At 39.1% G+C, this 15432-nt stretch overlaps 1 protein-coding gene across 1 annotated transcript in view; it reads left to right on the top strand.

The window, feature by feature from the left end:
• Nucleotides 1-1404: 1404 nt before the first annotated feature.
• The window catches only part of GABRA5 (gamma-aminobutyric acid type A receptor alpha5 subunit), a 168307-nt gene continuing 154279 nt past the window's right edge, over nucleotides 1405-15432 (top strand). The window contains exon 1 of the mRNA XM_018563208.1: nucleotides 1405-1503. Within this exon, the coding sequence (XP_018418710.1) occupies nucleotides 1418-1503 (86 nt within the window). The 5' untranslated portion in view covers nucleotides 1405-1417. The remainder of the gene's footprint in view (nucleotides 1504-15432) is intronic.

Raw genomic sequence — 15432 nt, 5'->3', positions numbered from 1 at the left:
GAGGAGCTGAGCTCTAGCAGAACTGGAGAGGCCACCACCAGCAGCTAGCATCCCTACCATCCACCGTGCGCTGCCACACTTCTACTGAGGGACCACATCCCAAAAAATAAAAGGACCCGACCAAGGTGACAGGACATGAAGAGCATCCGATCTCACCTGAGGGCCTGATACAAAAAGCACCCAGAGCTCATTCGGTAAGCAATAGCCGGCATGTCATTTTCCCTGCTCTGCTGTGTGGTTGCTAAGGATGAATGGCTTGACTGCTTTTAGGAAAGTCCATAAGGCTCATACATGTCATGTCTGCAATAACTACCCAACACCTGCTGAGGGACAAGTCAGGAAAGACGAGGTGGTAAGGGCTTATGGATGAAAAAAGAAAGAAACAGCAGTCGCCTTTTTCTGCACCAGTGCTCATAAAACCTGGTAACAGAAAGAGGAATGTAATTGCCGGTAAGCTAGGTGGACGGTAACATGCGATCCCATCATACCTGTCCACAGTACAGTGACGCTGTCCTTTCAGCAAGAGGGTCTAAAACTGGGGGTGCTCAGTTGCAGATGCAATGTGAGATTTAAAACACATGTCTTAGAGCAAAAGACTGCAGCTGACCTTTGTGGAAGAGAAGCTGCATCCCTACTCATGGAAATGATAGCTGTGCTGCGATCATTTCTTTTTGTGTGTGTCTGTGTGTAGAGATACTGTACAGGCTACATGAGCCAGAGTTATTGCTGACTATGGGACAGGATGCAGTCTTGCGATGACATTGATTTAGATTTCGAGCGAGCGTGGAAACTGATTGCCCTTTAAAACAATGGTGCACTCAACAGTCATTGAGCGAAGCTTCAGCACCACCACCACCGTGGACAGCTCCTGATCCACTCAACTGCTAAAAGATGCCGCTAATTGCTGAGAAATGAAATCCTTGCGCTCCATAGACCTGCAGGTTAGGTCTTATTAAATGATAGCACAGGCAGTGTTAACCATATTGATCAGCTTGCTATAGCTGGTAGACTGCACTGGGGAACGGGTACAAAATTGCTCCTATAGTCTCTTCATAGCGCAGGTTCAAACAATGACACTGTCATCAATGTCATAATTGCAGGAACAGTTTAATAACAGATCCATTTTGAAAGAAAACCTTTCTGAGGTTTGCCCAAAACGCTTAGCAGTTGTAATTGGTACCCCACCTGACCACCTTAGGTCTCTTATTCACCTTCATCATTTCAACTGTTGGATTATTCTTCAAAATGTGGCTTCAAAGCAGTACTACAATTATGACAATCTAATAACACTGTATACAATGATATTCTTGAAACTTAATGAATGCTCCTTTTCTTCCATAGTGCCATAGTCCTGAGTGGGAGTCAAGTAAATCCGCCAGTATCTAAACAGTTGTTCATTTCTGTGTACCGAGTAGAAATGGACTGTACGATCAAGTCTGCTACTACTCTGATCAAAACTATACTTCTTTCTTGTGTTATTATGAGTTTTCATGTTCACATCAGGTGAGTGCCACTTCTTGATGAAGGTTTTGTTTTATCTGCTATATGCAATCAAAGTTATATGTCATAAGAAGATTTCCATAAATGTATGGTAATAATGATCTTTTCAAGAGATTGTGTTGACCGAATCTTTACTTCTAATACACGTTTTAACTAAAAGTCAATTATGGGAGCATAATTCAGTGATGTCCATTACTGTCCATTAGATAATTGCAAAATTGATCTAATGAACTGTTCATTCAAATTCAATATAGGATTTTCTATGGGGTAATTGCAATAAAGTTGTAATTCATCTTAACATGTTTCACTTCAACGCTGATGCATACAGATTTGAAATATAAAATCATATATAACCTTTTTGACGTTTTTCTTTTTTAGCAACCTAATCATTTTATGGAAGACCCTTGCCCAAGACTGTTGTTTTTTTGGGGGGAGTGGGGGGGCTAACAAAGGCGTTTTAACTTTCAGGTCACAATGTTAATCCAGCAATCTGCAACCTTTGCTGCCAATGCTACCTTTCACACATGTGCTGCTCCATCGCTCAGTTATAGAGGGGAGGCCCCCTTTACAATGAATGCACCACTTTCTAAAAACAATTGTGTTACTATTTCTGAAAGTACATCTGTCAGTACTATGTGCCCCAAAGGAATAATATGCAGACACATTCCCTCAGATGTCTCTTCCAGTGCCACAGGAAGCCCAAATTCTAGGTTTCTTAATTGCAAATATAAACTAACCCCCTGCCATCTTCTGCACATTTTCATTCACCAATAAGGCCCCCTATAATAGAGACTGGCCATTAAGGAGGCGCAAGAAGTGCAGCTTCTGACATTACTAAGACTTCATAATTCATGTCATAGTTGTCCAGCATTTGATGCTCCTGAGGCACTGAAGATGAAATCTGTAGGTATGTACAATCACAGCTATGTGCCTGCAGTTTAGTCCTAGGAAATGTTTAGAAGGATTATATTACTATCAGGTATACTAAATATTTAACACCAAGTAAAATAAATGCAGTGCCTTCCGAATGTAATGTAATTAACCATCCAGATCCAGTCGTGGTATATGAATCAGAGAGTCCAAATCATTGGCCTACACACAACATTTGGATTTTAAGTATTCCTCTCAGGATCCCCCCAGTTTTTCCTTATTCTGTTCTCATAAAAAAACTGGAGGAGTCTGATGAAGTCCATATAGCCATTGAGAGTGGGCAGCTGAAATTACTCTGGAGTTTCCTGATCTCAACACTCATAGATAAAACTTTGGTATGGAACAGTGAAATGACTCTACCCTTGTCAGGGCCTGGGAAAATGTAATGATCAATGGTGAACCTATCCTACCGGGAGACAGGCTATCTTTTCTCTGTATCATTAGCAATGAGGATTTGTTGTATCAAGTTTTTAAATATTATAAACGTATTGAGCAGTTGGTGATCCATACAGGAAGATGGTACTGGAGCTTGCACACAGGCAATTGTTGAGCAGTCATTTGAGGTTTGAGAGAAACCACTTAAACTGTTTTACAAAGATTTTACTAGCTTGGGGTACAAAAAGAATTGAGAATAATTGTAAATCCTGTAGAATTGTGTCAAATGTCTGCACTCCTGCCCTACTTTTCAGAGTCCCTAAGTGCTTCTGCTAATCATCGGAGTGCCCTTTGTGAGAATTGCCATGAACCTGCCTCTGGGTCCACTGCCTATGTCTGCCCAGGGCCATCAGCATATTCTAGTTGTTATGGAATATGCTAAGCATTACACTGAGGCTGTTCATCTAAGCAATACATCTACCAAGAATATCACCAAGGAATTTCTCCAGGTGTTCAGTTCAGCAGAGGTCCCTACCCTACTCATCACTAATCAAAGAGTAGTTTAAATTGTTTAAGTTGATGCATCTGCAAACCTCTGTGTGAACCACCTTCAAACTGATAGCTTGGTGGAATGATTTAAAACAACCTCAAAGCCCATTTCCACCTTTGGAGAGGTATTTAAAAAAATGTATTGCCAGAAATGTGCACACAAGTGTAATTGAACATATTTCACAAATACAGGATAGAATTGCTGTGGTAATATTAGTTGATTGTAAAAGAACATTTAGCTCAGGCCACCCAACAAATAATATACAACTGGAGTGCCCAATCCACCCTTACTTGCCTGGTGCCAGGCTCTGATGTTGATCACCACCATTAAGAGTAGTTCCCTGGCTAAGTGGCAGTGCCCTTTTGAAGTTATTGATAAAGCTGGGAAAGTACAGGTGAAACTCGAATAATTAGAATATCGTGCAAAGTTCATTTATTTCACTAATGCAACTTAAAAGGTGAAACTAATATATGAGATAGACTCATTACATGCAAAGCAAGATAATTCAAGCCGTGATTTGTCATAATTGTGATGATTATGGCTTACAGCTCATGAAAACCCCAAGAACCCCAAATCCACAATCTCAAAAAAGTAGATTATTACATGCAATCAATAAAACAAGGATTGTACATAGAACAATATCGGACCTCTGAAAAGTACAAGCATGCATATGTACTCAGTACTTGGTTTGGGCCCCTTTTGCAGGACTTACTGCAATTACTTTTGCACGATATTCTAATTATTCGAGTTTCACCTATATATTGCAAAGTACATCAACCAGGAAAAAGAAAGCTGAACAAATATACCATGTACATTTGCTAAAGCCCTGGAAAGACAGAGTCCCCTTAGCTGAAGAGTCCACACCAGTAGCCTTTCATGTGAGTCCCCTCTGGTTCCTGAAGTAAAAATCGCAATATGCTGTCTAGTTCCCAAAAGCAGGAAGCCACAGAATTCCTGATAAAAAACATTGACAATTTTTTTTCAGACTTACTTAGCCAGACTTCAATTGTACAACATGATATTATTACTGAATCTGGGGTTCACGTCAAACTCAAGCCCTACCAAATACCTGAAGCAAGGAAAAAGGCATAGATAAAATGCTTGAGCCAGGCATAACTGAAGATTCCTGTAGCGACTGGTCTAGTCCTATTATTTAGTCCTAAAGCCAAACGGTAGATGGAGGTTTTGTAATGACTTTAAGAGGGTCATTTTAAAGATAACTGATTTCTTTCCCTGGATAAATGAGCTAATAGACAGAGGACAGCCTGTTATCTGACAACTTTGGAGTTGAAAATGGATATGGGCAGATTCCCCCGACTTAAAGCAACAAGGAAAAGACTGTAATTGTAACCCCTGGGTGTCCATTCCAATATTAAAAAAATGCCTTTTGTGTTGCAAAATGTCTCTGTAAAGCAGGTTCCACTGACTATCCCAAAAAGTGTACCATTGGTTTAGAGAAAGCCAAGTATCTAGGTTACACTATTGGTCGTGAAGTCATAAAACCTCAGTTAATCAAAATAGAAGCCATCCACATCCATGGCCATGTCCCACAAACAAGAAACAGATCAGAGCTTTCCTTGGTATAACTGGTAACTATGAGGGCTCTATGAGTAAGCCAGATGGGGGAAATGGGTTAGAGGTTGGCGGATTATATGGGAGGAATGGACAGTGTGTCTTTTGTTGTTACTTAAATAAAGATTTTATCTCTGGTGAAGTGAAGTGCGGTATTTGCTTGGAAACTTGGAAGTTACTCACACTACCTGCACCTGGGACACAATCGAAGTGGGGAGTCAGGTTGAGAATAGGAGTGTATTTTGCTTGTCTTCGATTATATGGTAACTATAGGGAATTCATCACAAATGTTGCAACTCTTGAAGTCCCATTGACTGACCTTACCAAAGGAAAAAACGGTTATGGTAAAATGGACAAATACAAGGTGAACCGTTGGTTTCTGGCCTTACAGGATTACAGTTTCATAATGAAACATTGACTGGGTGAAAACACAGAAAAGGCAGATGCTCTGTCTCAAGTACACTCTTGTTTGGCTGGAAATGTTCCAACATTGGGGTTGAAACAAGGGGAGGGGGTATTTGGCAGAATGTTTAGCAGAAAGCCTGGAGGGGTTCTGTTTGGGGTTTACATATTGCCTAGGTTCTTGTCATCTACCTTCCAGGGCCTTTAATCCACCACAGAATTACACCTTTCCCTGAAAGGCAATATAGCATCAGGTAATAAACACAGGGAATGCTTTGCAGCCTGGGGAGCAGACATGTCAAGTTCGCTGAAGCTTACAAACTGTATATTTCTAAGGCTGACAAACAATAGACTTTCTCAGGGTGTAAGTTAGGGTAGTTGTGTGTAGTTAGTACCAGGACATGGCTATGTTTTTTTTGACGTTTTGTTTCATGTGTTCTTTACAGCACCTTTGTGTACAGTTCTACAAACCACCAAATAAACATATCACTCTTTTGCCAAGGCACTACTGGACAGTTTTTTCTCATCCAAAAGTTTTCATTACACCACTATGTATCCTCATGTGGTAGAGGACTTTGGAAAATTATAACAGTATCTGCTATTTAAATGGCAGAAATTGGCAGAAAATGGAGGAACTGGTAAAACAGTTGGTGTCCAGCTTTGCAGCAAACAAATGCTACAAAACAGCAAGGGAATGCTGCAGAGCAACAGGCAAATTCTCAGCATCAGGACATAATAAACGTTGTAAAGGAACAAGCACAGGCGCTGTACAAACAGATCAATGGTATTCAGGAGCAAATGCAGGTTGTAAATAGACTTAATAAACGCACCATTGTTTTGATACTAGTGGACTGTTTTTTTCTGGCTAAGAGGTTGCTCACCCCAAAGAGCAGCATTGTACCCCCTTCATATTCCGAGAGAGAGAGGGAGAGAGCGCAAGTGCGAGAGATACAGAGAGATAGATAGAGAGAGAGAGAGAGATTCTTATGTTCTTTAAAGATCTGACATCACCTGATCATGAATTAAAATAATGCTATCAATACTTGTACACTAAAGTGAAGTCTGCTTGGCTGTGGATGGGTTTGCACACCATCTTTGCTCTCTTTATACTGATTAAATAAGTAATGTGCATGTGTTGCTTTCATGTGATGTAGTTGTTGTTTATTATGCTTTAAAGAAAGACATTAACGGAAAAAAAACCTGAAAAGTGGTACAGTGTATAGAAAATTACTAGCAAATTCTACTGTATAAACAAAAACTGTCATACACCAGATGACACATTTCAATGCTGATGTCACAATATTAATGATATGTCATGTGCTTTATCTTGATAAGATTTAAACTGTGTTATGAATTAAATCAGTTTTCATACAAAAGACTGATCTGACTATGCTGTAGTTCCATAAAGAAATCTATCAATTTATTTTAGATAGACCTGCACAATTAATGTTTGGAAGTGATTGATAAATCCATGGTAACAGTGATATGGAAGACATTTACGTTTTCTATTTTTGCTTGGCTGCAGTCAAGCACTCAACGATAATAACCAAAGCGGAGACCAGGTTAATCTTGCTGGAAATGAAATATGTTGTTGATTCATCATACATAAGAATAACTCATGTACACTATCTATTCAATCCCATATATGTATCTCCTGTGTCACAATGTATTACTGTCAGATGGACAGCACATTTCAGAAAGCGGAGTATATGTATAATCAAAATGAAATATTATGTTTCTTTAAAATACATGTCGTGTGTATTAATATCATACAGATTTCCCTTTTCCAAGTTTCCCTTTAAAAAAGAAAAAGACAGAGCGTTTTATAATTACATTTTGCGTCACACAAAATTTACATTTTGTATCATACTGCTATGAATTCTGTTGTGATAAAGATGGGGCCGAGTTGTCAATGCATCTATTGCAAAATATTTCTTATGCAGATCAATCACTCATTTAGGCTCAGTTCACACCAAGGTGGCATCGTTTTTGTACGTTTGTGTGCGGTTGGCACATTTTTACACGTGTGAAAACATGAAAACGCATGTCTTCAATGGCAGCTCAAAAAACATTGTGGTCAATGGACAAACACGTGTACAACCATGCAAAAATGTGCAGGAAATTGAGCACATTTTTACGCGTGTAAAAAACGCGTACGCACGAAGATGCGCGTTTTGACTGGCAGTCCAAGAAACATTGCGGTCAATGGAGGAACGCATGTACAAACATGAAAATGTGCAACATGCTTCTGCCACGCATTTTCCGGTGTTTCTTATGAAGTCTGTGGGGGGGAAACGAGCTTGAAACTGGCAAAAAAATGTACTTTTTTCTGCTTCTGGTATTTACCTGCTGGCAGAGCTGGTCCAGAGCCGCAGGAAGAAATCTATAAAGATGCAGGAGCTGTGCAACCTCATGTGCTGCTTTCTGCAGCTCACAGTTCTGACAGCCACACACAGACAGCGTACGGCCTCAGACTCAGACAGAATTGATCCAGGTCAGTACACCATCTGTGTACGGCTGTCAAAGCTCAGAGCTGTGGGAAGCAGCATGCGAGGGCACACAGTTCCAGCCTCTCCATAGACTTCTTCCTGCAGCTCTGGGTACATAAAAAAGGCCCCTCACGCTACGGGGCCACACTCCCCATGTGAATGAGGCCTAACTTAAATCAACTGAAGGAAAATAACTAAAAATAACTAAACTAAAGTGACATAAGCATGATTATAAGTTTATTACTTAATGTACAGGAAGAGTAGTGTAAAAGGTCACAGATGCCTAGGTGGCTGCAATAGGACCTTGAAACAAGTGGGCATGACTGCTGTTCTTCCCTACCCTAATGGGAGTATTTGGCTTCTTATAAAACGCACAATTACATGCTATATCATTGGAGATACCTAGCACATTTGCCAATATCTCTTCTCCAGTTTACAGGAGACAGTAAAAATCCCAGGAACCTACACCTAGAGAATGCTCTTGAAGGTCCCCTAATAACTGCATTCTCCAATACTTGAGCAAACTGTTTTAGGAGATTTGGGACTGGCTGTACTTTTCTTGAAGATGTTTCACTGTTCATCCAACCAGCTTTCTCAATTCAGAATGACTTGTACAAAAATTATTTGGGAATACATATGGTCAATGTTGCTCCAACCCACATAAACTGTTAGTCACAATCAGGTGTTGATTGCATTTGCATAATTGGAGCTAGGAGGTGTTAATAACCTGCCCAGAGAGAGGTGTTAAAACAGCATTGTATGTGGCAGACAATAGATGCCCCCCACCTCTATTCAAACTTGTCTTCTCCATTTATACATAAATGGCCTCTTTCACACCTCTTTTAAACCAGCCCTCCTCCCAGTCTAGGATGCATACTTTGTCTTCAAAGGAGTGACCTTTTACCTTTAGATGTAGTTATACTGCTGAATCCTGACCAGAGGGTTTGGCTCTTCTATGCTGTGCCATACGCTGGTGTAGCTGCTGTTTTGTTTCACCAACATACAATTCTGAGCAATTCTCACTGCACTGAACTGCATACATAATGTTGTTCATCTTGTGTTTTGGCGTTGTGTCTTTTGGGTGAACCAGCAGACAGGGATGTGATATTTTTTTAAAGCCTCCTGAGTTTCTCAGACACCCCAGCTACATATGGGATAACCAAATTCTTCAGTTTGTCATGCTTTTCACCCTCACTGGTACTCTTGGCATCTTTTCCTCTTCTTTCTGTTTTGACAAAAGCCCAGTCTGGATACCCGCAAGTGTTAGTGTGAGGGTAGGAGGGCTGCAGGGTCAGTGTATGGGGCACAGGTAGGAGGACTGCAGGGTCAGTGTATGGTGTGAGGGTAGGAGGGCTGCATGGTCAGTGTATGGTGTGAGGGTTGCAGGGTCAGTGTATGGGGCACCGGTAGGAGACAGTCAAGTACGCATCCTAGACAGGGAGGAGGACTGGTTTAAAAGAGGTGTGAAAGAAGCCATTGATATAAAAATGGAGAAGCCAGGCTTGAATAGAGGTGTGTGTGTGGGGGTGGGGTGGGGTGGGGGGGGTTTCTATTGCCTGCCACATACAGTGCTGTTTTAACACCTCTCTCTGGGCAGGTTATTAACACCTCCTAGCTTCAATTATGCAAATGTTTTCAACACCTGGTTGCGACTAACAGATTATGTGGATTGGAGCAACATTCAACATATTTATTCCCAGATAATTTTTGCACAAGTCAATTGAGAAAGCTAGTTGGATGACCAGTGAAACATCTTCAAGAAAAATACAGCAAATCCTGTTGCCTTGACTTAATTTTTACAGATATACCATGACCCGGATGAATGAGAACCTTCACAAACAACAAGGGTATAGATTTTCCCCAGTGCTGTTCATTAATTTATAATTCTGAAGCAGGTGACAAATACTTAATTCAAGCTTAAACCTGTATGTGTGACTTAGTCAAAACTCTACAATAACAGTATATATTCTATACTGTTGTGGTGAAGCTTTCAGGATGGTTTTTTTAACTCTCATTAACCCATAATCACACAATTTCTCAAACTGTAAAATCAGCATTTAAAATTTCGCAACAATCCTAAAAAGCAGTTATGATTTGCAGAAATCCCATTTCCTTTTACTAACGTAAGATCATTGAAAGCTGAATTCTGATTGATGGGACAATGTATTTTGCACAGTGGTATGGAATAAACCCAGCAATTTCACTTAGCAAATTTTACATGTGCTGAACAACAAGTTTTAATAAGCTAGACAGTATTCTAAATGATGCAATGGGACAGAAATCTCTGCATGGCTACAGGGCTTGCAGGAAACCTCTTCTAAGCTGTAATATTCTTTTTGAAGCCATTGTTAAAAAATGAAAGCATCGCCATTTTTTTGTATGTTTTTGCAAGTGAACATTTCTGTTATTTATTTTGAAGTGTCAATGTCAATTGACTGCAGTATGATAAAATATGATGGCACCATCAGTTTAATATGCAGTGGAGTTCTACTAACAGAGCAGAGGATTCACAAACATGGTGAAATATATGCCTGCATTGCCCATAGAATACATTGACTTGAACGTGAGTTAAGATGAAATGACTTGTTCAAGGTCACATAGAGCTGGCACCAGAGCTGTTACAACTATGGCGCTTCAAAGCATCATGTTGTTCTGCTTTCTTCTACAGTGTGTATCAAGGCATGAAATTCAACTTATATTTTGCTGCCATCAGCAGTATTTTAATGAAAGTGTTCTAGTAATTCAGACAGAATTAATGAGCCATATTTAACATAAGTTTGTTTCAACAATTTCTGATTTGATTTGAGGAATTATGCTCTATAATCTGAATGGGATGAAAAAGTTTAATACGTTTTTAAATAAAGACAAAGTATTCGCATTCCGCATATAGTGTATCACACATAGTATTACAGATGGTATATCATTACATAGTTAAGCTAACACTTTTGGGGCCTTTGCATTCCCATACAAGTATATGCAAATGGAAAACCTGCTTAAAGTGGTTCAAATGCAGGTCAGCGTGAGGTCAACAGCAGTTCAATTGCACTTGTCAATTAATTCTGAATGATCTCAGAAGCATCTCAAACTGTTGCCATTGACGCAAGCCCTAAGGCCATTGACACAGGTCCTTATTGTTCGTGCCATATCCTAAAAGAGGACTACACACAGGGCACAAAATTACACTGAATGTATTGCAAGACACAGTATTACAAGTGTTCAGTTATTAAGTTATGACTGTATTATGATTCTCGATGAATTGTCACAAATGAAACCAGGTAAATGAAGGCATAGACACAGACTTTCCATTATACTAAGCCTAGCCTATTACCTTAAGCCTAAAGCTGTAAACTCAACTCTCAACCTCAACATAATCCCTAAACCTAATGCTTAACGTACAATTGCACTTTCACTCATTTATTTTAATTTGTACTTGTCCAGTAGCTTTTGAAAAAAAGCCAATATGATAGGTTAGCTTTCTTTAAGGTAATCCCTGTTTCCAGTACATCCTGCTGTGCTCTGAAAAAATTGATTCTGGAAAAATCAGCACAATGTAGAGCAGGTTTCCCATACTGAAATATTACCCTCTAATGGTCTTCAGTAACAGTTTACTCATTGCAAAAATGGATACAAACACATGACCAGGCCATGCTTCTTGAAACAGGATTCATCCTTGGGAAAGGCAACCTGTTCTATCGTAATTTTTTATAAGCTTCACAAACAAATATAAATGTTCAGTAAAAATGCAGTTTTATTTCGGACGAAATTTCGGAAATTCGTAGATTCGGAGCATCCGAATTTCCGAAATATAACATATCTGAAAGCATCCGAATCTGAAAATTTCAAATCAGAAATGTTGGATTTGGAACAAATTTCATCCATATCCTGTGCGTGCACGGTTAACATTTAAACAGATAAAAACAAATTAAGAAAAGGATTTTAATGTCCCTTTAATAGTAAAGACTAGAGCACAGCAACCATAAATGACAAATGTGCCAATTCTGCTACCCCACCTCAAGCTGAATTTTCGGGAATTTGTCTGAATTCCGAATCCCGAATCCGACACGAATTCTGAATCAGATCCGAATATGAATCCCGAAACAAATTCAATTTCGGACCCGAATCCGAAAAACTAAATAAACGAAATCCGAAACTAAAAGAAAGGAAACACATTTTTAGCCGCTGCACATGTCTATCATGCATACACCAGGCCAGCTCATAGAGAATAATGTCAGTCTCTGCCTTGACAGTACATGTGCCTGGGAAGGCCATCATATTCTATGGCCTACCTAATTCAAAGTAAACAAAATGTTCTCTTTCAAGGCTTAGTTTTCAGTTTTGTGCAACTCAATGCTTAATGTTTCTCAGTATGTACATTAAACTTTGGGAAGGCAGTCATTTCTCCCGGGCATTAGTGAAGAGCAGGGAAAGGCAAACTCTGGCCATCCAAGCTGTAAAGCAACTACAAATCCCATTGGGCATTGCAACACTCAGGCATGACTCCTAGAGCCATATGATACATATAACCACGCAGGCCAAATGACCAAGTAGCCCCATCTCATGTTTGAAATGTCAAACTCAATTATACACAGCAACATTCAAGTTCTGTCAGGAGGATATTGCCTGGAACATCTGTGTTCCTGTAACAGAGTCTGATGATTTGCTACAGTATTTTGGTGTTATTTATCTGGTTCATACTTCAGTTACAGATGCTGAACTAGCATTAGCAAATTATTCCATTAGAGTATTATCTGCTATTACATTCTACAAGGCAGCATTTTAAATGAATTTAAATGGCATATTTCTAGATATAATCCATAGTGTTTGTATATTTCTTTACATGCCTTGATAAGCTCTGTACTGTCCTAACAGAAAATAAAATTGTATCCATCTGAGGAAAAGATGTGCAGAAAAAAGTATACACAGTCTTCACCTATCCATAAATGGTTCATACCCTTACATGAACTCTAGCATGATTCTCCTCTAAAGCGTAGGCTGTGTGATGATTGTTAAATAGATAAGGAGAAAAATATTAAAGTCAAGCAATTAACTGAAATAAACCGCATGACTTTCAATTTACATACCTGGAGACTATCATTTAGTGGAAAGTGATAATTCAACTTCCCAGTATTCCATTCTAACTATGTTGTTTACTGCATAAAACTTTAAGTAAAGATTGCACTTATGTAGTGTGCTATTGCTTACGTCTCCTGCTGAAAATTCAAGTTGCCTAGCTGCCATGCATACCATCAATATTTTGAGCCACTGACCCAGAACTAGTATGGTCTGAAGCTAGCCGAAGGATCGGCTGAAGCTACGGCTAGATCCTTCGGCTGCTTCGTGAATAGACCCCAATGTGTTCTAACTTCACTGCCTACATACTTACCCTGATTCAGTGACTTATAAACTACTGAAGCCAGAGACAACCAATTATCTAGCATTTATCTAAGTGCAATCTGTACTGAGATAAATTAAGAGGCTACCATTGCTGACTCCATTCTGGAAATGCTAGATGATTGGTTGTCTCTTGCTTCAAATACTTTTTAAATCACTGACCTTGCCCAAGTGTGCAACTCAGGATACAATGAAGTCAAAACTCCTTATCTGCTCCAGCTTAATGGCTCAGACAATAATGAAGCCACAATATCAACATGACACCCAGGAAATTAGTATTAGTACAGGTTTCCTTTAAAAATAGGTACATTGTAAATAAACATGTGACGCACTTAGGGTATTATTGATAGCTATGGTGCAGAGTAGGGATGTTTATATACCAGTTCAGATACCAGTGCTAGAACTAGGCATTTTCACGAGAACTACCAGGGTTGCAGCGGTTCTAGCTGGGACCTGGCTCTGGCAATCCACCACTGTCCTGAAATCATTAGTCTGTATTGTTTTAGAAAAACTGACACATGACAATAAACAAAAAATGTATCAGTACTTGTATCTGTGAGTATTTGGACACGCATCAGTACTTGTACTTGAAAAAATGGTATCAGTGCATCCCTTATATATATTTATAAGAAAAAAAAATCATACATTAAAACAGGTATGCACAAATCCCAGGAGCTCTGTATTCTCCTTAAAAATGACAGCTGCCTCATAACTTTTTAATGTTTCTCTAGTCCAGTCTTGGAGCTGGAAAAGTATATGTACTTGTAATTGTACCGAGTACAGTACTTGGTATTTGAGCATCCCTAGTGCAGAGGATATATTGCTTTTGTTCCCAAGAGATACAAGAAGACAGCAGATGATAATATCTTTACATTTTTGTAATTGGTTATCTTAAAGGAGAACTATGAGGTGAGTGCTTTTCACCCCATCCCAATAACTGGGAGAACCATGTAGTGTCTCTTACTGCAACAGAGCAACTTGATTTTTGGCTGTAGAAAAGAAATCTAAAAACTGATTTTTTTCACATAAAATTTTTGGTAAGGGGTTTTTGCTATTGAAAATAGCTTTGCTGTATCAAGGTTTCTCAGTTCACAGATTACATTCAAAAGAGACTTGTGTAGACTGTTGCACTACAGCTATATCTGGATGAAAAAGAAAAGTACTATATGTGTTTTAAGGTTTCAATTTGCTTCCTGACTGTGAGCACACCAAAACGTGTGCATTACCATCTGTGGACCTTTCCCCTCCATTCCTTAACAAGGTGGCAACAGTCACCAGAACAAAAAGTAAGGGGCACAGATGGTGGTAAACCCAACAGAAATTCCAGCCTTTCCATACTCAATAAAAAAAAAAAAGATAGGTTTAACTAAATAAACTAAAATCTAATCAGTCTTCTGCTGTCCTTATCAGTGAAGTGACAGCAGATCCCCATGCAGTTATACTTGGTTACAATAGGCTGGTCAGGGTTTGTTTTTTGGGGGGAAACTCAAAGCTAAGCTTTTATTGATGAGTTCCAGAAATTCAGGGATACCTACTCCTAGGGTGCTCAACTATATACTTCACTGTTCTTAAAACCCCCTTGTTCTTAGTTTGCCATTCTTTACAGTCTAAAAATCCCCTTGTTCTTAGTTTGCCATTCTGTACAGTCTTAAAAGAATACGGTACTGAGAGAATTTGAAAAAAAATATTGCTGACCTCTTCATAAAATGCTAGTTATCTGGTTGTCATGCTGATCAAAAGGTTGTATTTCTTTCTCAGGCACTGACAATTGGTACATGTATGCAGACAGAAAGTTCTGACATGATGCCTAATTTGTAATCTGCATGCTTTTTGCAGGTCAGTATTTCAACCAGACAGATGGAATTCTTAGAGGAAGGTCAGCGATGACAGATTCTGCATTGGTCTCAGTACAGTTTACCTGTCAATAAGATAGTTTAGGCTAGAACATATTGCATGTCAGATATTATGTGCACAAAATACATTTTCGGGTACCCTTTTGTATTTTTACCAATAGGTCACACACCTTTTCTGTCCTTCAAGGGACCCAGTTTATATTTAAAGTACACTATACACTGTTCTCCCAAGATTCTTATTGAATTTGTAACATCATAATTAGAGTTTTGTTGAGCTCCCATGAATATCAGCATTTCTGGTAAATTGGTTTGCAAAGGTCAAGGGAACTGTTGTTGTTTCAGAACAATATTATCATATAAAGTGTTTTTT

Source organism: Nanorana parkeri, unplaced genomic scaffold (genome assembly GCF_000935625.1).
Source record: "Nanorana parkeri isolate BGI_ZX_2015 unplaced genomic scaffold, ASM93562v1 scaffold21, whole genome shotgun sequence".
Lineage (NCBI taxonomy): Eukaryota > Metazoa > Chordata > Amphibia > Anura > Dicroglossidae > Nanorana > Nanorana parkeri.
This window is presented reverse-complemented; position numbering and strand designations above follow the sequence as displayed.